The sequence below is a fragment of the Halichondria panicea genome, chromosome 9 (assembly GCF_963675165.1).
Source record: "Halichondria panicea chromosome 9, odHalPani1.1, whole genome shotgun sequence".
NCBI lineage: Eukaryota > Metazoa > Porifera > Demospongiae > Suberitida > Halichondriidae > Halichondria > Halichondria panicea.
The window spans coordinates 5,207,292-5,232,804 of record NC_087385.1 but is presented as its reverse complement, the minus strand read 5'-3'; the positions used below and the strand labels follow the sequence as shown (position 1 = coordinate 5,232,804).

At 44.8% G+C, this 25,513-nt stretch overlaps 2 protein-coding genes across 4 annotated transcripts; one reads left to right on the top strand and one right to left on the bottom strand.

Moving 5' to 3' along the window:
* The first annotated feature begins 10 nt into the window (after positions 1-10).
* LOC135341483 (rho guanine nucleotide exchange factor 7-like) lies at positions 11-8,487 on the top strand. 2 transcript variants are annotated; one of them, XM_064538055.1, is made up of 19 exons: positions 11-316; positions 627-710; positions 1,834-1,921; positions 2,137-2,306; positions 2,451-2,574; positions 2,747-2,853; positions 3,064-3,107; positions 3,300-3,450; positions 3,620-3,687; positions 3,821-3,899; positions 4,067-4,126; positions 4,190-4,249; positions 4,425-4,655; positions 5,270-5,443; positions 5,908-6,084; positions 6,252-6,306; positions 6,364-6,504; positions 7,785-7,855; positions 8,230-8,487. In XM_064538055.1, the coding sequence occupies exons 1-19, from the start codon at positions 134-136 to the stop codon at positions 8,350-8,352; spliced, it is 2,190 nt and encodes a 729-aa protein (XP_064394125.1). In that variant the 5' UTR covers positions 11-133; the 3' UTR covers positions 8,353-8,487. The 2 variants fall into 2 exon arrangements, with proteins under 2 accessions (XP_064394125.1, XP_064394123.1); XM_064538053.1 differs by lacking the exons at positions 7,785-7,855; positions 8,230-8,487 and adding an exon at positions 7,052-7,676.
* Positions 8,472-25,499, bottom strand: LOC135341474 (uncharacterized). Of its 2 annotated transcripts, none has more exons than XM_064538044.1 (25): positions 25,378-25,499; positions 22,531-24,569; positions 21,634-22,308; positions 19,115-21,104; positions 18,726-18,928; positions 18,292-18,583; positions 17,338-17,624; positions 16,797-16,967; positions 16,392-16,653; positions 15,987-16,213; positions 15,266-15,799; positions 14,944-15,084; positions 14,542-14,801; positions 14,127-14,362; positions 13,592-13,691; positions 13,287-13,500; positions 12,990-13,193; positions 12,829-12,871; positions 12,701-12,771; positions 12,391-12,596; positions 12,105-12,208; positions 10,430-10,567; positions 10,098-10,307; positions 9,793-9,926; positions 8,472-9,660 (listed from the first exon to the last, which is right to left on the bottom strand). In XM_064538044.1, exons 2-25 carry the CDS (start codon positions 24,535-24,537, stop codon positions 8,584-8,586), a joined length of 9,786 nt encoding a protein of 3,261 aa, XP_064394114.1. In that variant the 5' UTR covers positions 24,538-24,569; positions 25,378-25,499; the 3' UTR covers positions 8,472-8,583. The 2 variants fall into 2 exon arrangements, with proteins under 2 accessions (XP_064394114.1, XP_064394115.1); XM_064538045.1 differs by having other exon boundaries at positions 25,316-25,467.
* Between the last annotated feature and the right edge of the window lie 14 nt (positions 25,500-25,513).

Below are 25,513 nucleotides of genomic sequence, written 5' to 3'. Positions count from 1 at the left end.
CAAAGGTTAATGATACCCTACACACCCCTCACACACAAGATGCATACAGCAATAAACAGTCGCTTAGCTGTGTGTCTTTGAAAGGTTAGGATTGCTTTGTAGACTCGTTAATCTCCTAACTGGCCAATCAATCATGTCTGGAAGGAGTGCAAGTACGTCTACTCCAAGCCTCGGACTGAGCGAGCTCCGAGAGTGGCTAGAAACACTGGGGCTGTCACTGGTACCTGAAGAAGACACGCCCGTCAAAGAACAGCTAAGAGACGGCGTCTTACTCTGCCAGTTAGTCAACAAATTACGACCTGGGAGTGTGGAAACTGTGAGCAACTGTTTATTTTCACACCATGCAATTAAAAAGAGCATTGGCATGGAGCATATGTTGGTTTACACTGAGGTGGACCTTGTTGGGTGGCAGAGTACCAACATAGCTAGTGACGTATTGTCTTAGGGCCTGTTAGTGTTTGCATACAGTACCGATTAATGGTAGGCATCATTTCTCTATTTCGTAGTCTTTACCAGTGTTGTAGAGTTGCAGTTAGTGGAGTAGCTAGAGCAATGATGTACAATGTATGTCTCTAGCTCAGAACAGCTGCAGTCATCTCCTATAAACTATAAACTTGTGCACACAGATTAAGGTAAAGAGGTCGAGTGGTAACGCTGAGGAGAATGTGTTGAGGTTCCTGCAGGCCTGCACCACACTGGGAGTAAAGAGGGTGAGTCCCTCTTACACATTCATGTACACAGCTTTTGCGTAGCTACATAGTATCAGGTAGGTGGCTACCCCCCCCCCCTCCTCTCTACCGTACAATTACTCGTGTGTGCATTATTCAGTGACTATATAGTTGTGTTACTGGTCCATTCCAGTAAATTGTTTATTGGTGTAGGATGACACTGTGAGCATGGCAGTTGTCAGCTAGTGTTCACACTCTTAATAGGTTGTGTGTTAATTATAACATCCACTAGATAGTAACACCACTGTTGAGTAGCTGGTTGTCGTAACGTAACTTTCCAGTGTGTCATAATGGTGTCCATTAGACGACAATAGGAAACGAACTCTGAGCCTCAATAGCAAGCTAGCCCCTAAGAAAACAGTAGTTGATACTCTAACGTAGTTTCAATGTGTCCTTTGTTTCATAAACAGCACAGAAATGTACACTGAATTCCCACACGCTTTTGTCACCATTGCCCTCTTGTTACGGACAGCTGTGGGGTATCTGTTTAGCCCCAATAAGGACCCCTACCAACAGAGCTTGTAGCAAACAGCAACCCTGTGCCAACACTGCTGCCTATATAGGGGTGGAGCATGTCACCTGTGTCCAATAGAGCATGAAGCTTATTTAGCTATATACATGTACATAGGAAGCTGCTTTAGTTAGTACTAAGCTTGCCCCTACTAAAGTCCTTACGCACACTGGTATCGCCCCTTATAATATGCCATCCCATGAATTGGAATGTGTGTGGGTGTTCAAAATTATTAGCTATTGTTGTGTGGGCAGTGCCCTTCTATCAGCAAAGCGATTCAACATCAATATCGCAAGAATGTCACTCATCTCTGACATGGGATGCCATAGATAAACTCGTCAATTAGGCTTGATCTCTAGACCTCTGTGTTCCTATATGCTGTGGGGATTGGGAAAACTCTCCACCATGATTCAGCCAGCTGGTTAGGGGATATGAATAAATCTTATATACTGAGATAATTCATACAATATCTTGTTACCTTATAACACACGCACGCACACACACACACACACACACACACACACACACACACACACACACACACACACACACACACACACACACACACACACACACACACACACACACACACAGATATTCAGGCCAATTGATCTTCTAGACGTGTCTAAGGACTTTAACACTGTTCTGGTCACACTCTCATTTCTCTACAACATTGCATCTGGTGAGCTCATTGTTGCTTACGGTTGTATCTTTCCAAACCACCTGTCTCTACAGCTCTTAAAATATCCGTTCTAAGCTTCTACAGTATATGTACTCATTTTACTTTTAGTCCCTCCCCCCTACGACTTTAAGACTGTACGTGTATGAATATTGAGGTTCACGTGTACTCCTTCGTGTTGTATGTGCTGATTGTGTATATTTCATTGCTCACTGCAGATATGGGCCTTGGTCTCAGCTTGTGTCGTAAGCCCCAGACCAATGGGTCGTCGGTAGGTGAGGGGAGCAGTGGAGAGGAGGACATTGATGAGGAGGTGGTGAATGATGTCGTGCAAGGAGAGGAGGTCGTCAGAGCTGTCTATTCCTTCAGTGGGTCCAACGAAGATGAGGTAATGATTAGTCAGGATGTGATTAGCTGGTCTCAGTAGACAATCTTCTTGAAAGGCACTGCTGCCAAGGCCTAGCTACATGTAGTAGTTGGGTGTTTTGTGAAGCTGCTCTAATGAGTTGGTCGTGGTTGTGTGTGTGTGCAGCTCCAGTTTGAGAAGGGTGATCTGATCACCGTGACCAACAAGGTGGAGGGTGGATGGTGGGAGGGGGTGTGCAATGGAAAGGTCGGCTGGTTCCCTGGCAACTATGCTGAAGCTTTCTCTGGAGGTAGGGACATTCTTGTGTGTGGATCGTTGACTCTTAGCTGTACATAATCATGTTTCAAGCAAACATGTCATCTAGTCTGTGTACACCTATCACCTACTACCCACCACACACCCTCACACAAGCCCCTCCACACTTCACACAAGCCCTCACACAAGCCCCCACACCCTCACAGATCCCACTAGTCCACAGGAAGGGGAAGAGGACAGTGCCCATCACTACCACAACCTCGTGGTCAAGAATATTCTGGACACTGAGAGAACCTACGTTCACGAGTTACATGTGAGTCCACCTTGAAAGCATACTCAGCTAATAACTGGCCTTTGTTCCACTATTGTGTGGTCCTCTGTTACATAACCCGGCATTAGCAGTGTAGAGAGATGCTATTTGGCACATAATTAACTACTGCTTTGTAAGGTTTTAGCATAACATTTAATACTGTGTATGTATGCATGTGTGTAGTTGCTAATTGCCACTGTTTGATGTTTGCAGACCATGCTCTCTGTCTACCTCTTCCCCCTCAAGACAGCCAATGTGTAAGTAGATATATTTATAGTTGTAAAGTTAGGTCTTAATGATTTGCTAGCCTCAGTCGTCACCCCTTTCCATTACCTTCCCATAAACGCATACACACCCTTTTATGTAGTCCTCATTACATCCTATAAATGGGATCTATGCAAGTACCACATTGTGATACAGACTCACCTCTCATTTACCATTCTCCCCAGTGTGACCTCTAAAGAGGTGGACCATTTGACTGGTAACCTCCCAGAGCTGAACAGATGGCAGCAAGCATTCTTCAAGTCTTTGGAGGATTGCTCTAAACTGCCAGTACCTCAACAGAACATTGGCACCATCTTCCTCAAGATGTCCCAAGAGGTGAGAGGGGAGACTGTATCTACAATGTAGGTGCTTAAAGACAACTGTTGGTTGTTCTAATGTGTGCAGTGCATGACTTAACTCCCTCCTCTATTAGCTTTGTGAGATATACTAGAAGCTGATAAACAATTGTGTTTGTGTGTTTGTGTTCATATACTCTTGGCCACAGATGGAGGTCCTGTACACTACTTATTGTGCCAACCACCCTCTGGCTGTTGCCGTACTCACTGAGAACTCGTGAGTACTATACACATATCGTATTGTGTCTGTACTGCTGCACGTACGTACATGTATGTTATGTACTTTTAGTCTTGTGCGTACATGTAGTGCTAAGTGATTTATGTTCATACGTATCATTTGTCCTCTTTAGTGATCGACTGTCAACATTCATGGAGTTAAAGGGATCACCCAGTCCAGGCATGCTCACACTCACTTCCAGTCTCAGCAAGGTCAGTACAAAATACAAGGGGACTTTGCAGTACCTTCAAATAGAATACATATACATGTAGTTTCAGTGGGATGCCTTGCAGGAAACCTTGTTGTATTTAGGGGCTTGCTAATGTAGTGTATTAGCATTCCCATGATGTGACCTCCTCTCCCCCCCCCCCCCCCACAGCCGTTTCGCAGACTGGAGAAGTATCCCGCCCTGCTCAAAGAGCTGCAGAGACATCTCATTGTAAGTGTACTCTAGTTGTGTACATAGTGGCATTGATGAGTGTGTTATATATGCTCTGTGCAGGAGGGTCATGCTGACGCAGACAATGTCATTTCAGCCATCGATTCATACAATGCCATTTCAGTAAGTTCTGTGAACACTGTTATTATATATACATGTTGGTCCTGTACACAGTGTAAGTCCTGTAGAAATACTACAAGTGTGTTAGTATCTCCCAAAAATGTGCTTTATACATGTACATTTTCCTATGTATCATTCGCTCACATTACGTGTTACCTCCCTTTTGCCCCCTCCACAGAAACGGACGCAGGAGATCCGCAAGCGCAAGGAGATGGAGCACGAAATGCTCTCCAACCCAGTCAAGGGGTTCAGTGGCAGCAATCTCAATGAGCTGGGAGAGTGTGCCTGTGTCATCACTGCCAACCAGGCCATGAGTGCCGAGGAGATTGAGGAGGTGTTCTATCTCGTCTTCCCGTCTACCTTTGTCATTCTGGCGGTTGGCTCCAGTCTCAGCGGCTACGAGTTGAAGGTGAGCAAGGGGTTAATGCGGATACTTGTACTGACACTATATACAAGCCTTGAAATACCATATTACTAGAATGTTTTGTGAGCATCAAACATTTGCGAACTTTGCGATGGTTGATCAATTCGCAACATTAAAATCCGCAAAACCTAAATTATTACTAGTAAATACACACGATCCTTGCCAGAACGCAATAGTTAGATCGCAAAGGGTCAAATTTTCTGCTGATTTGGCTCATTCGCAAAGGTTTTTCACCCGCAAAAATTCTAGTAATACGGTACATAGGATTCTGCATTTTACGTTTTATAGCCCTTTGAAAGGCCTATCTAATGATGTGTTAAATCAGCAAGTGCTTTCCGATTTAAATGTTCCATTCTCAAAGAAGAAGCATGCATGGGCTATTATAGCCTTGCTAATTTTCCCGGAATGGGCATGTTTTGATTGAATGTTTGTAACTTAATAAGTTATAACCCACCTTACACGTACTTAGCCATTCAGAACAAAGGGTTAGAACAAAGTGTGTCGACCTTTAATAGATAAATATAGTGAATGGGTAACTTTCTGTAGCCAAATTGCTTACATGTACATGAGATGTGTTTAACACCTCACACACTTTACAGAACAGCTTCCCCCTAGCGTCAGTATCACTGAAGAAGGGCCAGCACACAGAGCACTGGCCGTGGTCTGTTGAGATCCTCCATCGCCAGGAGACCATCCACGCCTCCCTCGCCTGTGAGAGGGACATGAACTGTCTCGTGGAGTGTGTTGGGCGACAAGAGGGCGTGCCCAACAAGGTGGGGTCTCATGTCAACTGTATAGTGTGTTACAATTATCAAAAGGCATAATAATAATAATCATTAGCACACAATTATTCACTGCATGCCTTTTACAGTAGTGACCCTACCACCTGTTCTCTCCAAACTAAGACTTCCAATCACAGTTTTCCATAACAGTAGTTGAAAGTCACTGTAATTCATGTAAACACAAACTCATTGAGAGAGAGTTGAGAAATAAGCTTATGCAGATATGATGGGTTTGACAATATAGTTTATGCTAAAAAAGTTGTAATAAAAAGGTGAACATAAACAGTTAGTTACGTCCTAGGTGTCCCTTGACAGCCTGGACCTCGACTGGCTCAAAAAGTACATCCTTAGCTGGTCTGTTTCTTGACAAATTGATTACTATACATACATGTTACGTATAAGCAATTTTGCTCTGGTTGATGTAGTTCACTCCTAACGTTGTGCTCTCCTGACAGGTCAGCTCGAGAGCTGGTAGCATCACCGCTAAGTCCCCCGGGATCTTTCGCTCTGCCTACCCCACTAGAACCACTCGAAGTTCCTCTGTACCCATACACAGGGAGCACCACTGGGGGTTCAAGTCACTGAGACCACCCGCCCCCCTCAAAACACAACAGCTGCTCGCTCTACGAGAGGTCGGTACCTGTGTGTGTGTGTGTGTGTGTGTGTGTGGGTGGGTGTGTGGGTGTGTGGGTATGTGTGTGGGTGTGTGTGTGGGTGTGGGTGTGTGTGTGTGTGTGTGGGCGTGTGGGTATGTGTGGTGTATTGCATAATTCTCATCTCCATGTACACTCATATACAGAGGGATAACAAGAGCCCAAAATCTTCTAAGAAATTCATTTATCCAGCAAAGAAGAGTAAGTCACAATCCCAAGGCTAGCAGTGTATCTATTTTGACTGTTTCTACCATTCAGAGAGGAGCTCGAAACATATTGATGAGTTGATGGCAACGGCCGGTGTGTCCAAGGGTCCGGTAGAGAACAAGCCTGGGGACACATCCATCCTCCGAGTCATTGAGGCATACTGTGCCTCAGGGAAGGCCATCTCTAACATACGTGAGTGTGTTCATCACTGGTCGTCTTTGGATCATCGTATTATTGTAGCCACAGTTGTGTGTGTTGTTATGTTTGAGGTGCAGTGTTTTTTACCATCAACTAAATCACTTACCAACGTACATGTACAATGGCACGTATCTAACCAGGCAAAACCAAATCACTTACCCATTGTACTTGTACAATGTCATGTATCTAACCAGGCAAAACCAAATCACTTAAGTAGCACCGAAATCACCTTTTTCTAGTCTTTATAACCTTTTGTGGATTTCTGTCTCTTTCTTGCTCCTTGTACACGTGTCTTTTTATTAGCTACTCTATAACAAAGGTAAGATTGTGTGTGTGTGGTGTGTGGTGTGTGGTGTGTGGTGTGTGTGTGTGCGTGCGTGTGTCTGGCCCTCCTCTGTAGCTATATATAACACATGTAGTACATAGCAGGTGATAAGCCGGCTTATGTAAAAAAACTTTAGCAAGAAACACTGCACCTCTCGAAGAATACTGAGTGAACAACTATTCACTTTTCTTCTTTCTCTTTGCCCCCTCTCCACAGAGTCTGAGCACCCCCTCACGTACACTAAGCCTCGAGGCAAATCACTTAGTGGTTCCCGTCATTTTCATGGCACGACACTGCCTCACAACTTGAGCAAGGGGGCCCAGTCTTCATTCCTGGACGATAAAACCGCTCGATCTGACTCCAAGAGCAAGAGCTCCACTCTCCCTGGCCATCGTCACTCCCCCAGCTCCCCCCACCACCCAACGGGGTTTGCTAACCTTGGACTACCAGGATATCCTTATCGCTCCCCCTCCCCCGTCCTCCTCTCTGATCCCAGTGGGGACACTAGTGTGACCGTTGTACACTCCTCAAAGTCGAGTTCATCATCGAAACGATCTTTATTTCGAAGGAGAGCAGAGAGTGTGGACAATTACAGCAAACGATAATTAATGTGTTATTCGTTATTCGTTTCGTTGTTGTTGTGAATACACTGTGTTGTGTGTATATAGTGGCTGCTTTTGTAGTAGCTTCATAGTCACATGACACCACATCACAGTTGATCACCATACGTACCTCATTAGAATGGCTTATCTTTATCTCTTGTACCCTTGTTCATTTAAAGTGCACCTCCCATACAACACTTACCCTTCATGTTTACATACAAATGTTGATGCTAAAAGTGTGATATTTAAATTTATGGGGTAGTTCTGGTGGTGAAAGTACACTGTACCTAAACTTGTCGTATAGCTATAACAACAGTATAATTATACCAACTCTCTCTGCCCTTCAGCTATCAGGAGCAGTCGGCTGATAAGAGACTCTCATTCCTTACTGGAGGGACAGATGATGAGTCTGGCTACTGTGAGTCACTCTAGATACTTGTATTGTGATGAGAGCATACAATTGAACTCACATATTTATTTGAGTGGCCATTAAGTTGAGTTTGAGTTGTCTTATTAATTTTCAGGATTTTTTGCTGCAGTTAGATATATAGCTCACAGTTGCTTTTTTTGTTTAATCGGTCCAAAGTTCACTTGATTCATGCATCTGATCGTGAAAGATTATGGCTTTCGGACTCTATAGAACTTTCTTCCTTTTGTGTGCATGGAGATTGTTCTTGCAGTTACATGACTATAAGATTGTGGTTGCCTTGATTCAATTTTAGTCAGTTTATAGTGTACCTGCAATTTACTGACTACTTTCCCAGTATCTCACAATGTATGCACCCCATGTAGGAGGCGGAGGGTCTGAGGGCGGAGCTGCTGCAAGAGAGGGTGGCCAGGGTGGAGTTTGAGTCCCGAGTCCAGTACCTAATGGAGAAGCTAACACCCATCGTGGGATCGCCCACACCCCCCTAGTCAATCAGTTGCTCAATTTGACAATTTTTTATATAGTCTAGTATCATGACAATTTTTAATGTGTAAAATTATATGCGTTTTATAACTTTTTAACACCAGTTTTGTATCAATGAATCGTGCAATATAATAAAACAATTTTGCAAAACATTAAACATAAAAACAGTGCACACATGCACACATAATTATATACACGCAAGACAAATCACATATATAATTATACATTTATAATAGCTAATTGTCTCCACCACCTAAACTGTGGTACATGTACTTGTTGGATTCTTTCAGGGCCGAACTCACACCATCTACCTTCAGTTCATTGGAGAAGGACACCCTCCTTGTTCTGCCACCTTGCTTGGCATTGAGATGAGCGGTAGTCGGTAGGCTCCGAGTATGGCTAGGATCTTCGGCTCGTTGGTCAGGTGATACGAGGGCAGTTGCAGAGTTGGTGCTCTCGTTAGAGTCCAACGCACACACGGGTGGGTGATCCTCGGTCCCCATGTTCTCATGTACCTCTACAGTCACTAACACTGTTTGTTTACCACTGTCGTTCAAATCAGCTTGTGGGTCATGTGACACAGTCCTCCTGGAGGGGATAGGGCTATCGTCTTCGGAGAGCGAGGCAATATTGTGGATAGTATTTTCATCATCTGGTACAAAGTTTGTTGTGGTAGCAAATCTACCATCTGGGGACAATGTGTCCTCATCATCATCAATATCTGCATTGAAACCAGAGCTCCACGTCCTTCCAACCAGGCCCAGTTGTGGTGATCTCTTGTGTTCTGAAAGTGAGGCCATCTTTGGTCGATGGGCCTTGCGTTGTGGCCTTTGTGAAGTCTTCTTGCCACTCTCGGTCAAGGGACTCTGATGCTTAGAGTGACTTATAGGAGGGGGCACATACGACTTCGACACACTCTTCCCCTTCCATTTGAGCGTAATGGGTCGGTGTTCGGGAGAAATACTGCCCAACTTTTTCGGCAGCGTGTTGGACTGCAGGAGAAACTCACCGTCTTGATCCTCTTCCCCGATCTTGGTGAGTGGTGATTGTGTGAAGGCTGTGTGTGACATTCGCCTGTCCTTCTTACGTCGAGTGGGCTTAGGGTCGACAGAGGTGTGGGAACGTTGCACTCGAGTGGGCAGCGCCAAGTGTCGAAGGTTGTCATTCACCTTTTGCAACAGCTGGTGTCTGCTCACTGAGGCCATAGAATTAAAACCGGAGGAGAGGAGTGCCCGACAACGATCGATGCTTTCATTGACGTCTTTAAATAGAGCAGGAGAGTCGCTCTTGACTTCTTCGAGGGCACTTTGCAGCTGCAGGGGTGGACATATACAGTTGTGGTGAACACATGTCCAAACACTTTACCTGCTAAATATAGTGTGTAGAGGGACAATGGGACACTTAATCAAGGCAGTATAAAACACACACTACACATACACACACACCTGTCTCTCCTGCACTCTGAGGAGAGGAGAGAGGAGTGAGAGGAGAGGGACCTGGTACACCACAAGAAAGTCTTCAAAGAAACGCAGGAGGCACTTGTGATAGAGCAAAAACTTCTCCAGCATGGCTGTGTTGCCTGGGAGGGAGCGGTTATATTAGGTTATACATGCATGTCAATGGCTTGCTTAAAAAGCACTGCACTGAAGAATAATTATTAGTAACAACGAATTTCAGAACACTTTCAGATTGTTGTACATGTACTATACATATATGTACATACAATGTAAGCAATGTAATTAAGACTTACCTGGTCCGGTTTGTGATGAAGTGGTTGAGACAGACGAGAGTCGACTCCGCCTTATACCCTCACCCTCCTCAGGGCCATGGGGGACATTTTTGAGGGGGCCGGGTAAGATAAGCCCTTTCCTATGTGTGAGAGAGATGACCCACTGACTGATCTTGTGCCAGTGCTGGAGGCTAAATGTATCCGAGAAGGCTAGACACACCACCTTCAGATCTGTGGGGGGTATATGAAGCACAACAATACTGTAACCTGAGTAATAATAGCAGAGATTGATATTCAAATTTAAAGTATTTTGTAAATGTACATGTGTTGCCAATTAAGATTAAAAAACTCGCCTCTGAAGAAGGGATCGGGAGGCAATTTCTGATTCATTATGGCAGGATTGATATTGGACTTGATCACGAACTCCACATTCTTGTTGATGTACTCCAGCACAAACTCAGCATCCCTCACACATGGATGGTCCATGTCATCTGCAAGTATTTGTACACTAAAGTCATAATTGTGTACTGTGTTTTGCAAGTTGCTTGTCATTATGCCTCGGTGCGCATGCGCAAGCGAGGTATACGGTAGTGTGTTTGTGTGTGTGTGTGTAGTTGGGCGTGGCCCCACCCTGGACGCGAGCGTAGGGTTGGGCACCACTGCAATGTCAGGTTTGTGTCTGCTGCAAAAAATTTGCAGCCCAATCAGATTGCAGAGTTCAAGTGTGAAGGCGTGGTTCATTAATGAACGAGTCAGTAACTAGTCATTCTCTTTAGTTAAATCAAAATGCAACAATAGTAGACAAGCCAGCTTGATCCAGGAACACGCCAGGTCAGTTAGAGCTAGTGGTATGCAAAAATGACTCCTGCAGTAGCATTCTAACTGAGCTTTGCGGTTACCGCCCACTTGGAATTAATCGTATTCATGCTTAGCCACACCCTAAAGCTAAGTGCCGGTGGAACAAACCTGACATTGCAGTGGTGCCCAACCCTACGTTCGCGTCCAGGGTGGGGCCACGCCCAACTAGTGTGTGTGTGTGTGTGTGTGTGTGTGTGTGTGTGTGTGTGTGTGTGTGTGTAGACCGCTACAGCTGCTCAAGGATGAATCAAGTGCAAGTAAGAGTTTCTATAGGCTTCTAGTCATGTTTACTTGGATTTTAATTTGTGGATTTGCAAAATAATGCTTCGTTCTCGAGTTATGCCTAGTTTTGCTTACTTGGAATGCCATTGCAGCCTTTTCAGAAGAGTCCGTAGCAAAACTTGTTCACCGAGTGTTACTACTCTACTTAGTAGTTAGCTCTGCACTAGAACGCTAGCTATTGGTAGCTGCAAGAGTGAGAAGAGAGCTGCAAGGCTCTGCTGACTTGCAGCCATTAATTTTAGACTTGAACTTTTGGCATCGATCGTTTTTAACAACAATCATGGTCGATCATTACCCACTATTCGGTTGATTGCATGCAGCAAAATTAAAGATGTTCATCATGATAATTATAATCAATGTGTGTATAAAAGCTAGCTATTAGTAGTTTTATGTTATGTAGCTTTGGCACCTCCACCGAGGCATCAGCACCCGCGGTGCTTTCATTGTGCACAGTAAATGGGCGGTGTCTATAGTACTACTGTGGTTACTAGATGTAATCAGGAATGTGCTGACTCATAACTTTCTCTATGTCCTCTAATTTCTACCTGCTCTTTTAGTGCACTTCTATAACTATAACAACTGCCATACTGGCTCAAATCAACAGAGGTATAGCAAGTCAACAGAGTACTGCATGTGCATATACACTAACAGCTTAGCTAGCTAAGTTAGCAAATTAATTTTTTTTTGCTGAATAGACACATTCACTTTACTACAGACTCAGTAGTACTATAGACAACGCCCATTTAGTGGTTTACTGTGCACAATGACAAGCAACTTGCAAAACACAGTATGAATGTATGAGTTATGGGGGCAGCCAAACTCAGCTAATGAGCATTTTTAAATAAAATGCGTGGTATTCTTCAACGAGGGTACAATGATCACACTCACTTCTGAGGCCAAGTTGAACACAGACGGGCAGGACTATCTTCGACAGTAGAAGGTCTTCGTGCTCCTTGATGATCTTGTGGTAGAGAAGGTCGGAGAGATGAAACCTTTGGGGGGGACAACGGCATTACATGTACATGTACATACACATTACCAACCATGGCAGCTACGTACATTTCTAAAGAAAATGACATTTTTAGTAATTTTACGAGACACAAACACTGCACATTATATACACAAGTATGACTCTGCAAGGAAACACCTTACACTGAGCCCACTACACACACACCTTAGTCTAGTCTGTGGAATGGCGTGAGTGAGAACAATGAGCTCAACTGCCAGACCCACCACCGCCTCAGAGAAAGAGACTGATGCACACTGAAGGAGAGGCGTCTGGATCCGCTGGATGCTACGAGAGCGCTTGAGGGCAGAGGCCGACTGATTCTGAGGATTCCCCCCAGAGTGTTGCAGTGTCACTATAGTCTCTAACAGCAGCTGTGTGGGAAGGCAGATCAAACATGATTACTGACCTCATTATCGTCTAGAAGGGTATAACTAAGGCCCAAAGGAACGTTTTTTGAGGGAGGGAAGATGAGTACCTTTAGTTTCTGCACATGTTGCTCCTGTCCTTGGACCAAAAGGGGGGAGTTGTGTATGGTGTGTGTGAGGCCTGCATAACATTAGTAGATGTGACGTATGATATTTACCTACATTGCATGTGACAAACCTGTGATGAAGCCAGTTAGACTATCCCAGACCATCATTGCTTTCTGTAATTGAAACAATTTGAGAACTAAATCTATATCTATATACAAAAACTGTACGATAACTGGAAAACTATACGATACACTAGTAAGATTGTTGTATGATATAATTATGTGCACTTACACTTGATTCTTTCTGCAGGTACTTGAAAAACTTGAGAAGTCGATTGAGGAGGTTTTGGAAAGACGAGAAGTAAGGTTCACTCCACTCAATGTTTGGGATGATACAAGTCATAAACCCTGTGAGACCACGCCCCTGGAGCACCACCTCATAACGATCATTAGTGTAGCCCTGCTTCAGTAACTGAATGGCCACAAATGTGAGGACCTACAAAAAAGGAGACATTGCAGCGTAATCTTTTTTAGACATATCCTTTTTGCATAAGAGACAATTGATTCACTTTCAGTTAGAGATACTTACCGCTACTGAGTTCGGTTCAAAGGGGATCTTTATTCGATCAGTGTGTGGGGATAGTTCAGGGACATAGGAGGCCCTCCTCCCACCAAGTCCCCTCCTACTAGACTCACTGATCCGAATATGGGCAAAGTGAGCCACAAACTGGGTTGCTATGGAGAGGAGGGAGTCGCGAGACAGCTGCAGGATTTGCTGGCTTTCGTGTTGAAGCCTTCGCAATCTATAGGGGGGAGGGGCATTAGAATAGAAATTGTCAATTGTATACCAACATACACATTTACGATATTCGTACAGCAAGCTGAAAAACATACTTGAATTGAGAGGTGATGATTCCGTGGTCGATACCAACCCCAGACCATGGATTCTTCCCTTGTGTTACCTTCTCACTCACACTCACCTCAGAGGAGTTGCCTGCAAGGGGACAATTCAGCACATGCACACATTAGTTACTCAGCATACAAACCAAGTAACAAAACAAGAGTATGTACCACATCACATTTACTAGTGCTGTGTTAAATTTCAGAGCACATAACGGAACTCAGTCATCAAGATTAAGCAGGGTGTCATACAGGGGGGAAAGGGGGATATCCCCCCCCTAAAATGTGCGTTCATGTACTAGTTGTATGACTGAGTGTGTCCATAGCTGGCAATTTTACATACTACAGTAACAGGGTATTGAAATTAACATTTTTTTTAGCAAAATGTTCTGGTTACTTTTCTTTTCCCCCCTCTACTTCAAAATCCTGTATGACGACACCCTGTTAAGTATTACAAAACACATTCTGAACCACTAGTTTTAGCACACATGCATGCACAGACATTACACACTCTAGCTAGAGTAAGCACCTTGTAGGCCAGGTCCTTTCTGATTGGGGTTGAGAAGCAAGCGGAACTTTTTCTTGATGACAACAGACACCTTCCTTGCTGCCGACTCCTTCGCTTTAGGATCAGGCTCATTGTCATCAATGTCCAGGCTGAAGGTTTTGCTAGGCGGGTAGCCGGGTGTCAGGGGGTCAGTGGCCATTACCCCCTTACCTAACCCTTTATGAGTTGAGGTATTGTCCTTTCGAAACTGATGGTGTCTGTAGTGAAGAAATTGTTCAGTTGTTGTGTGTATAATATCACATATCACACAAGTTTATAAATGTTGACTATTCCATATAACTAAGGCATTATAATATAATTTCACCGAGGTTCAGAATCGCAGTGGATCATGAAACCAATTAAGGCCTTACGAAAATTATGTTGGAAGGGTGCTAACCTGGCAAGAGCCTCGCAGCCTCTGATGAGGTACTCAAGTGATTTGATGAGTGAGAGGGAGTTTCTACTCGGGATAAGTTTGAGGAACTGGAGACTCAGATGGTCCATGCTCACGAGGACTTGCATCCCTCGCAGTGCCTCAGGGTTCCATGTACATAGTGTGATGAGGAGGGCAGCTGAATTCTCTATTGAGAGACGCTGTCCAGAATCAGATATCAGACGGTAGTAGTTTACCTCATCCAGACATTGTTGACAGAGAGGCTGTGTGTGTGTGTGATGGGGGGGGGGTAAATTGGTCTTAGGCGTCGTCAATTACTATATTAATGTGTTTACTACCATTCAGTCAAGAGTGCATGTATTACATCCACCCCCCCCCCCCCCCCCCCTACACACACACACTCACAAGTATGTTGAGGTTGTCATGACGCTTGGCTGCCTCCAGGGAGGTGAACAACTCAGAGACTGCCCTCACTTGCAGTCTGTGGAGCTGCTCAGCCTCCATCTGGGGTGGGACAGGAGGGAGGGGCACATGACTGGAGCTTATCTGTGGGAGGGAAGGGGGTCACATTAAGACTTGTGGCTACATCTTGTCAATTAAGGCATATAAAAATTGAACACAGAAACATGGATCATACAATAATGCAGGTTTATATAGTGAATGGTATTGGCAGTACAAATGTTAAAAATTATTATGCAAAATAAGATAAATGAATGGTTCTATGTACCTTGCTGGAGAGAGAAGCCACAGTGTCAGAGAACAGAGTCGACGATGAAGCAGCAACTTGAGAGATGAAAGTGTTCCCGTCCAGCAGGTAAAAGTAGAACCAGGCAAACTTGAGAGCATCAGTAATCATCGTGTTCTGCATATGAAGGGCGTAGACCTGGATCAACACGGGCACTATCATCTGGTAGCCATCTCGTTTGAACACAGAGTTAAATTTGGCAGCTGCAGTTAGTAAAGAGACTAGACAGAGTCTGAGAATGGTGTGGTTCTCTCCGTGCAATAACATAGCTCCGTTGATCACGTTCAGGAACAGCACTATATTGTTAGACCAATTGAAGTCTGGCTTGACTGATTTGAAGAGCTCTAATACGAACTTGACCCATGTTCCTTTGAGCATGATGTCTGATGCGTTCAGAGGGTAGTGGCCCAAGGCCCCCCGGCCAGCTTCCTGTAGAACACTCGTGAGAACTTTACGAGGGAAAGAGTTGAGCTCAACCAGCTCCTTGTGGATGAACTGATGGTTTGGCTGGGCATACTGTATGTGTGTGTGTGTGTGTGTGTGTGTGTGTGTGCGGGTGTGCACATACTCAACAGTTTAATGATAGCCTTGACACAAAGCTATATGATTTATGTAAATGCAGGTTAACCTAAATGCAGTATGCTTGATCAATGCCTGTTTGTTAAGTACATGCATGTACACTGTATGTATAATAAACCCGCACCTCTGAGTAAGCCACACCCTTCTCCACATCCGGCCCGGTATGTAGCAGCTGTGTCGCGAACTGCACCCTCAGGAGCTCACTCATCTTGTGCACAAACAGCTGATCCATCTGTCGTGCCCAGAGTTTGTCCGACCGCGAAGCTGCCTTAAGGAGGAAGGTGGGGCATTGGCCGTCAAGGGGAGCACTGTACAAGTCCTTGATATACAGACTGCTCAGGACAGGAACATCTGAGAGAGGGGGGAGGTAGTTCCATTAAAGACTCCAATAAAAGTACATGTACATGCTTGAGTGGTTCAATACATGTAGTTACAATTCGCTTGTTAGACACTGTCACACATGCATGCTACATCATTTGCACGATGCAAGTATACCGATGGAGTAGAAATAAGCGTATACAACACTCACCCCTCCCGGCATCAACGAGGTACCAGTTGTTGAGCAGCTCCAAAGAGACACGATCTCTCTTACAAACCTCTGCAATCAGGTTAGCAAACGTCATCCCATCCGTCACTCTATAGAACACTGGCCCTGCATCAGTGAGGTCCGTCACACACACCTTCTCAACGCCACGGATACGAGCCGTTGTCATGACAGTAGTATAGCAGTTCTCCTTCTTAAGGCTGTTCTTGAGGACCTTGGAGTCCAGGCCTTGAACACTGGGGACCACCTACCGTAAGCAGGGGCAGAGGGAGGAGGGAGGTCAAAACTAAATATACACGTACATGTAACTAAAAAAAATTTTTTTTAAACTTTTACATTCATAATTTAATTAATGTAAGTGCCATAATTATACTACTTAACCTTGATTACCATTTCTGCCAGTGTGAGCATGCTCTGGATGATCCTGGGGGAGTGGACCATGGGCTGGTCCGTATGCTTCATGACCATACCCATAAAGTTGTTGAACAGGAAGTGAGCTGCTCTCGACGGGAGCGTGTTAAAGCTTTGCAAGAGAACGTGAAATGGCTCCAGAATATCAGCCTACAAGGGAGACAGCAAGTAAACATCATAATTATAATCATTATAACCCTAACTTGAATTTCGAAGGTCCAAACATTATAGAGCTCCATCACATGACATGATTACCTCAAAATATTATCGGATAAAGATTTACCATGCCTTCGGTTTTACCAGCAACATTTGTGGTGAACACACTTGAAGGCATACATGTACATGATAGTTATGGGAACAATGTTTTGCTTGAGGAATAAACACCAGCTGTAGAATGTAAGCTTCCAATTAACCAATAAGACTTATTGGGCAACACAAAATACAACAAGGCAGCATCTAGTGGGCCCAATCAAACCCTATAACCTTCCAAAGCACATAAATTCTATTATAGTGAACTCACCAGAATATTCTCAATGTCAGTGGCGCTCCTACTGGACTCCTCCTTGATTAAGATGTACAGTTTGTTGAACTGGTCCAAGAGAGGTTGTAAGAACAGGTACTCGTCCTCCAGCATGCACTGCCACACGACTCCCCGAGCCAGCTCACTCATGTCCAGCTGTGCATCTTGTGAGGGGGTGGTAGGTTGTGAGGGTGTGGAGGTGAGCAATGTGATGAGGAAGCGTATGAGCGGTAGCAGTGAGTGTGGAAACAGGGTTGTCTTGACGGCCTCCCATTTTTCAATATTACCTGCAGTTAACAACGTAACAATTATCATGGCCATACAATGTACGGTATTATAAATAATGCTCTAAGATACAGTACTACAGAGGATTTCAGGTTGGTTGGCAGAAGTTAAAAGTTGAAGTGCAGTCAACCATGACCACTAATTGCATTAGTACCGTATAGCGGGTAATTTTCGTGGGGTAAAATATTCGTTATTTTCGTGGGCAGGCTGACCTCCACGAAATTTTAATGTAGGCGTGGCTTATCGGAACGTAGGAATGCCGTGCAGCCACGAGACTAAACGAAATTTTTACTCACGAAAACCACCGTTTTTCGAGTTGAACGAATTTTTATTCCACGAAACTTACCCGCTATACGGTATAGGAAGAAACATACAGTTTGGTGTGGTCATGGTTGAGTGCACTTCAACTTTTAAGTTCTGCCCACCAACCTGAAATCCTCTGTAGTAGTGTTGAAGCAAAAAGCTGAACTTCTACACTAATTGACCTCAAGTGTACAGAGCTTATGTTGTGGTCCCACTGTGTACACTGTAGTGGTTGGCTTACGGTTTCTCTAATTAGGTTTGCATTGCAAGTCAAGTGAAAAAGGTTAATGGTTTTAAAAGGTGGAATGCAAAAATTAACCGTGCACATAATTTTAACCAGAGTCTAAGCAGTTGGGTTTGACTCACCAACGTCATCATCGGCTTCTATGCCCAAAAAGACGTTAGCTGGCTTGGAGCTGGCCTCCTGCAATAGAGACACCCCAGACACACTGTAGTCCTTGACAGCTGCCGTGATCTCGTCGCTATGAATAACAGTGATGTGCTGAGTGGAGCGGTAGCAGAGGTTGGGGTTATCAGCACACGTCTTGTTGGTACACACGGCAGAGAATTCCCAGGGGGCAAGGGGAACAGTGTCAGTCACCTGTCCTAAGAGTGTTGCTGGGAGAGAGTAGCCTATCGTCTTGTGCTCCTCATCAACCTACAGGAATCGAGACATATCCTATAGTCATACTTATATGATCACAATAGCACTACGTACATGTAGATCCAGTTTAAGCAATCCAGTTTAAGCTTCAAACAAAAAACACAAAAACATATTTGTATTACACACGTGTACCCACTTTCTTATTGTCATTGACACACAATTTCTTCTGAGCCCTCTCCTCCATCCTGGGCCAGACATGATAGCGAGTCTCCCACAGAGTCTTGAATCTCAGTATGGCCCCCCGCTGTTCTTGAGGACCCCCCTTGAGTACGTGCTCCTCTACAAAAGCTTTCACTCCAGAACTGGTCTCTTTGAGACATGCCAACAGGAAAAAGGCACCTGTGTCGTGGGGGGAGGGAGGGGGGGAGAAGTTAAAGAGTCCTCACAAACCACAAGTACAAGAAACCAGGTCTCTGTTTGTATACAGAAACTATCAGAATGCAATGCTTTGAACCTTTCTTTCTACATACAACTGTAGTAGCAATTAGACACAAAATAACACACAGTCACACACACACAAATCACCTGCTGCCCGTGATAGCTCCTTGTCATGGTCCAACAAGGCGTCCCAGGCGAGGGGCTTCAAGCGCGACAGTGTGGAGACGTGGAGGGCAGGGGCAGCATGTACTAAAATGGAGAATGGAACGTGCATCATCCCCAGCAGCTCTGATGATAAGTACTCTCTTCTTTGCTCGTCCAGCTCGGCATTGAGATATGCACGGGGGTAGGTTGACTCGGCCTCCAGGAACAACGCGATGCTCTCATCCCCATCTCCAAGCGCCATTAGTGTACTCGAAAACTGGAGAGAATTTAATCGTGAGAAATTGATGCTAGAAAAAGAACCCGTGGTTTGATTTGAGAGAGCAGCTGGCATGGAAACGACTCGTTTGGGAGTGCCAACACCTGGTTTCTGTGATCTTCTTCTCAGGTTCTCTGACGTCAAACTGCCACCGTATAGTGAGCTAGTAGTGCTTCCCTCACCAGCTTCTGAAAATCGCTGAGATATTCTATGAGTAAACATCAGACTTAGACTCCTAGACATGGTGGGGCCTTTGACATTGGTGTCAGCAGCTGGCTTTTTCTCCTCGTACTTGGCAGAGTAGACCATTTTGAGTGCTGATATTAACTGTCTGCATGCCATATTATGTCGTAGTTTAACTTTGCAACTGTTTGCATGTTCTACCACAATCAAATGTTCAATGATCCTCAGCCATGAGCACTGAAGTGAACGTTCTTCAGCCGCCCCTGGATGTGAAAAGCTACCTCCTACATGGCTGGTGCTCCTCTGGTAGAATTGTTTTCTTCCATGGGCATTAGGGCTGCTGTTGGGGGAGAGGCCAGACTCGGAGCTTAGTCGCGATTTGGTGGGCCGTCTTCTGAGAGTTTGCATTGCTTTTCTTGCTCTGTTTCTAAGAGTAGAAAGTGTATGACCAGTTGTAGAGGTCTTAGAGGACACAGGAACTTCAGAGGGAGTCACTCGGTCTGCTTCTCCCAGAGAGGCTTGCTTAAAGAGAGTAGCTCCAACAGATTGTCTGCGATACTTGGCTGGAAGGGGGTGATGCGATGCCACAGTTATGGAACCCATTATACCAGCCACAGACGGCCTTCGACCACTCCGAGCGTTACCGGTGTACAGCGATTGGTGGAGAGCGTTCACAGTAGATGCAGTCAAGGCCTCTCGGCGAGAATGAATGGCTGACGAAGTATTTGTTCTAACTTGTCCCGGTGCGTCTATCACTCGAATCACTTTAGACGGTCTCTTCAGAGAGCTGCTTCTGGAGATGGTACCGCCAGTACTGTTCACTCGGAGGTAGACAGAAACACGTTTCTTTATTGGACTGGTCGATCCACTATTCTCCTCGATAGAGTTCTGTCGGGGCAAAGTTTCCGCATCTTCTACGGAGAGGTTACTGCCAAAACGTCCTCTGGTATGGCTTGGAGAATGTGTCTGATGAAAACCACTTGAGGGCAGAGACATGAATCCACCTCCGGGTATTGATTCGTTGTCGGATGATTGAACACTCGAGACTGACTGTTTTCGCTCCATTTCATCGTTTACCACAGAGTTTAATCTCGTAGATATCCTCCGGTTGACTGACCAACCACAAAACTGTTCTGGTGGGTCTCGCAAAAATCGTGTGATCTCGAGCAACAGCTGACAAGCAGCCATTTTGACAGCATAACACACGGCTACAGAGTTGTCCTCTGATTGATCCGATTGGTCGCTTGGGAATACAGGCTCTTCCTCGAAAACGGGTTCAACGTTTGATGACTTATCAGCAAATCTCATTCTGTTAATGATCTCCCTCTCTCGTAGCTCAATGACTCGCAGTTTATCACTTATTGCCTCCGCCCATTTCTTCAAGTTGTTGCTGACAGAATGCATTAGGTGGGAGTTGTGTTCCTTGTTGTGTATGACCCACACGGTAGGCAGATCTTGAGTACGCAGCTTGCTCACAAACATGGCACACTCTAGCAGAACCATTGCCCTGGAAACCACCGTCTTGCCATCACACTATGGAGGGAAGAGGGTCAGTTATGTAAGAGAAATGCTAATGTGCAACACACTTAACACTAGACGACAAAAATGTTAGGATTGGCCAAGAACAACAAAAGAATGACCGAGAGAGTATGTAATTGTTTACACCCCTCTCTTTCTTTGTGAGTAGTACTACAATGTACGTAAGTGGGATTTCAGGAAGAGAAGACATTAGATTACTTTTGTACGTTAGTATAATAATTATCATGACAGTAAAATCAGTGCATATCAGGCCAAATACAGGATATCTATAAAGCTTGACTTCAGTCACTGACTGAAACCCACAAATTAACAAACAATCTCACATGATAGACATAATACTAGACAATAATTGCACATACTGTACAGAAGCGCAAAAATTAGCTACCGAAAAAAGACCCCACATAAAACTTGGTGCTTCCTAAGGAAGTAAGTATGGGTTGTAATTTAGCAGTAACAAAACTGAAATATGCTTTATAAGCTATGCGTGTAATTTTGCCTAGCAATTATCATAGAATTAACATACCAGATCAATGAGTGATGCCAGCATGTCGGGATCAGGGACAGTCCCCGGTACAGATGTGTTGAGTAGAACTACCAGCCTCTGAATACGTCCTCTCAGTACGTCCAGTTGTAGTCCCCTCCAATCAGAGCCAATCTCCTTCTCGTCAGTGCCCAGCTTTTCACTTGTGCCACTTAGTCTGGAGTCCACACTAGCCTCGCTATGAGAAGAGGAAGGGGTCCGTCCAAGATCTGAGTGCAAGCTTCGTTGCTTCTTGAACTTTGTTTTAGGCGTTGCAGCTCCCCCTCCTGAAGGCATATTGAGTGATCCACTGCGAGTCCTTTCACCAAGGTTCTTCTTTGTACGTTGTAAAGCTGGCTGAATAAAGCTTCCTTTCTTGGCAGGCATGGTGAAGCTCTTCTCTGTCTTATTGGGCTCAATAGGTGAGTTCACATTCGGCTGTCTTGTGCGACCTTCTCTCCTCTCTCGCATTGCTAAGAGGGGTGTGGCTGCTCCCTGGAGGTTGTCAGGGATCACATGATCATCAGGTCGTGATGGGGGTGGAGGGAGGATAACGGAGAGAGCAATACGATGAAGGTACATCTCAAGGTGTTTAGTGTCACTGATGTGAGAGAGAGAATATTCGTTGAGGATGGAGTGGGCGTACTGGAAGAAACTGCATGCCTCACTGACCACACTCTGCAGGGGGTGGGGGGGGGTGATAGTAGTTATGGGGATATGTACAACTCAGTACAGTAATCTCATGTTGCATTCTTGTATTGGGCACGATAATTTAAACAATTCCCTGGACACTACAAATCAAATCAAAAGCGTGGGTACTGTTACCAAAACACATAAAGAATTTGGAATGTATATGCACACAAGATTGACACACACACACATCAACAGTGATTCACTCACATTTTGGATAGAGGGTTCAGTGATGTCCAACTCCACGAGCCTATCCACTGCTGACCTCAGTACACCCACCACAACGTCCACCATGAGACTGTTACTACCCACCATCTCAGAGCTACCCGAACAGTACTGCAGAATAACGTGGAGGAAGTGGAACAGTTTGCGAGCAGTTGAATTGGAGGGTTGGGAGAACGTTGCTAGGGCTTTTCGGAAAGTTGCCGGAGAGTGATCATCGATTCTTTGTAGTAGACGAATGAGTCGATTGTGGGAAGAGAGGTTTTGGTATGGTAGGCGAAGATACTTTAGAGAGCAGTACAACCCTTCATTGGCACAGCCTACTATCAAACTAGTGGCACACTGTATCAAAGCATTCACTGAAGCCTCCACTACAAACTTGGCATGAACGACATTGGGTTTCTCCGTACCATGCAGTGCAAAGGCAAGATTGTCTTGACTTCGAAACTTTTCTCTTCTAGTCTGAGCCGTTGCCATAGGTTTTGCCTGAGCAGCCTCGTGATGTTTAGGAGGGAGACCAAGATCCAGGCACATCTGAATGAGAGAGAAGCACTTCTCCCCTAGTGTTTTGTTGTTCCAGAGTACCTCCGATTGAGGGAGATTGGAGATGGCTGTGAGAATGGCAATCAAACTTACTCTTCCTTCACTGGTTACTCCAGTTCTCAATTCCTGCTCCTTGTCAACTTGCGGAATGTCCGCTAGAGACTTTATTTTAGATCTCACTTCTTCTTCGGCAGGACTTGGTGATCGAGGTGGATCACTATCTTCCTGTACAAGGTCTTCTCGAATACTACCAAGGCCGGGTGGACTGGCGGAATGAAAAGAGCGTCCAAGATGAGTGTGCAGCTCTGCACCATGAGCAGGAGAGACTCTCGGTGAGCCTAAAAAGTTTCTTGGGGGAGATGTTTCCAGTTGCAAGCGTGCAGGGGATGCATGTTGTTCAGTGTCTTGTAGCGTTTTAGTACTGTTGAACAAGGGGCTGGGTGGACGATGGAAGATGGGTGATGCTCCACCCCTTGATGAGGGGTGGGGGCTGTGTTGTCCTGTCTCAGGGTCCAGCATTAAACTGACTGACTGATTGGTCCGAATGGGGCTCGAGGGAGGTGTACCTACAAAAACCAGAGGTGGGGTAAAAATTGGAGGACGACTGATACTTGGTCTGTTCGTAGCAGTTTTCTTTCGACTACGAATGGGTGGAGCTCCGTACCAACCTGGGGAGCCGAGAAGACTGAGAGAATTGTAGAGTTCTCTGAGAAGTTTTAGGAGATAATCGATCGCCCAACAAACAGCAGCAGGACTGGTATTCTCTGTGACAGAACTCAAGAAATTGACGACAACAACATCGAGAAACTTCGCTAGGTGATTGACTGGTGTTCCATTGTACAGTTCTTGTATCTCTCCTTCTTGGAACTTTAATCCAACCTGATGTGGGTTCACAAACACTCTCCTGAAGATACTCAAGTCTTCGGGGCACTGTACATCAGCTAGTGAGGATAGGACTCTATGACGATCATGGTCACGTGGAATGTCTTCTTGGTCAGTGAGGAATCGCGAACGAAGAAACAAGCCAATGAAAGTCGCAAGGAAATCGATATAAGAGTTTATCTGTATGTTATTGGTGGTTGACCCACTCGCAGTGAATATAATCTCCCTGTCTTCCTCCAAAGTCTGTCGGTGAGCATGAGAGCTACGGTTCAAGTTTTCAGCTTCAAGGTTTGTGGCTAATTCAGAGTCTTTTCTCGTTAAATCTTCCAACAACTTGATGACACTTTCGGCCTCACTGAAGCATTGATAGAGAGGGGTAAGGGTGGAATGGAACTCAGGCGTATACAGTTCTAAGTGATATGAATTGTGAGGTTCTTCAGTCGGTCTGCCTTTAGATCTCAGTACCTTCTTGATTGCTGGCCATTTTTGTCTTTTGGGGACATTTCTTGAGGGGCTGGTTGAATTGATTGGTATTGTTAACTCAGCGTTAAAGTATTCCGTTGTAGCCATGGTATATGGACTCCTTCATGCGTAGCCTGTCACTGTATATAAACAAGGAAAGTTTTGATAAAAATTGCACCTGTGTTACAATACCCGTGCATATATAAACACAAGAATGCTACAAATGTGAGCTTCTGACACTCTGACGCACAATGTTAATACCAGGACCAACACCTGCTGAGTGGCTAGATAGAATGTCACCCCACACACCTTATCATGTAACCATAGCTATCTGACGCACACACTCAACTCTGACCGTAAACAACATTTACAGTTAGTCAATAACTTGTAACACATGATACCCCCCCCAAAGTATTTAGCAAGGTAACAAACTTGTGTTGGGGTTCTAATTTGTTATTTTTGGCCTTTGACCATGGGCTATAACTGACTTTTGGGAGTTCCAAAATGCATCTGCTTTCTAGCAGTTCGATCGTACAGAAGCAACAACAATCATATCTGCTTAGGATCATGCTAACGTACTTAATTAACTCGATCAGTATACAGCTGATAAATATTTTCGGAGAATTAGTTAATTCATAGTATAATTGAAAGCAATCTTGTTTGCTTTGATTGATAGCTAGACACACTCACACCTAAACCATAACTTTCATGCAACTAGGAAGTAAGCCTACAATAGCATGAAAGCTACTCACAGCCAATGCACATCTATTGCTTTGATACACAGCCCACACTCCAATATGAATGTGTAGTCACCTCCCCTGCACTATACTATGCTCCCACACATGCTTGTACTTAGCTTGTACTGATGTAAACATAGCACTTTTACCTGATAGAGCTAGCAGTTGCACACACAATCCACACACAGGAATTATGCTACGGCATATGTACCTGAGGGCTCCTTATTCAATAGATCTGTAGTCTTGCAGTCCTGATTTCTGTCTCAATGGCAAGTATAGTAGTATACGACTTCGAGCTAAGTGCAGTGCTTTTGGGGGCTTTGTCAATAGGCCACCACGCCCATCAT

Excerpts from the sequence above, each read along its gene's own strand:
- LOC135341483 (XM_064538053.1), top strand. The coding sequence starts at position 134 with ATGTCTGGAAGGAGTGCAAGTACGTCTACTCCAAGCCTCGGACTGAGC. Across the intron at positions 2,575-2,746 it reads TGCTGAAGCTTTCTCTGGAG|ATCCCACTAGTCCACAGGAA; the intron begins GTAGGGACATTC and ends ACACCCTCACAG. Across the intron at positions 3,451-3,619 it reads TCCTCAAGATGTCCCAAGAG|ATGGAGGTCCTGTACACTAC; the intron begins GTGAGAGGGGAG and ends TCTTGGCCACAG.
- LOC135341474 (XM_064538044.1), bottom strand. The coding sequence starts at position 24,537 with ATGGCTACAACGGAATACTTTAACGCTGAGTTAACAATACCAATCAAT. Across the intron at positions 18,929-19,114 it reads GGAGCTATCACGGGCAGCAG|GTGCCTTTTTCCTGTTGGCA; the intron begins GTGATTTGTGTG and ends CCCACGACACAG. Across the intron at positions 14,363-14,541 it reads GGCTGCGAGGCTCTTGCCAG|ACACCATCAGTTTCGAAAGG; the intron begins GTTAGCACCCTT and ends TCTTCACTACAG.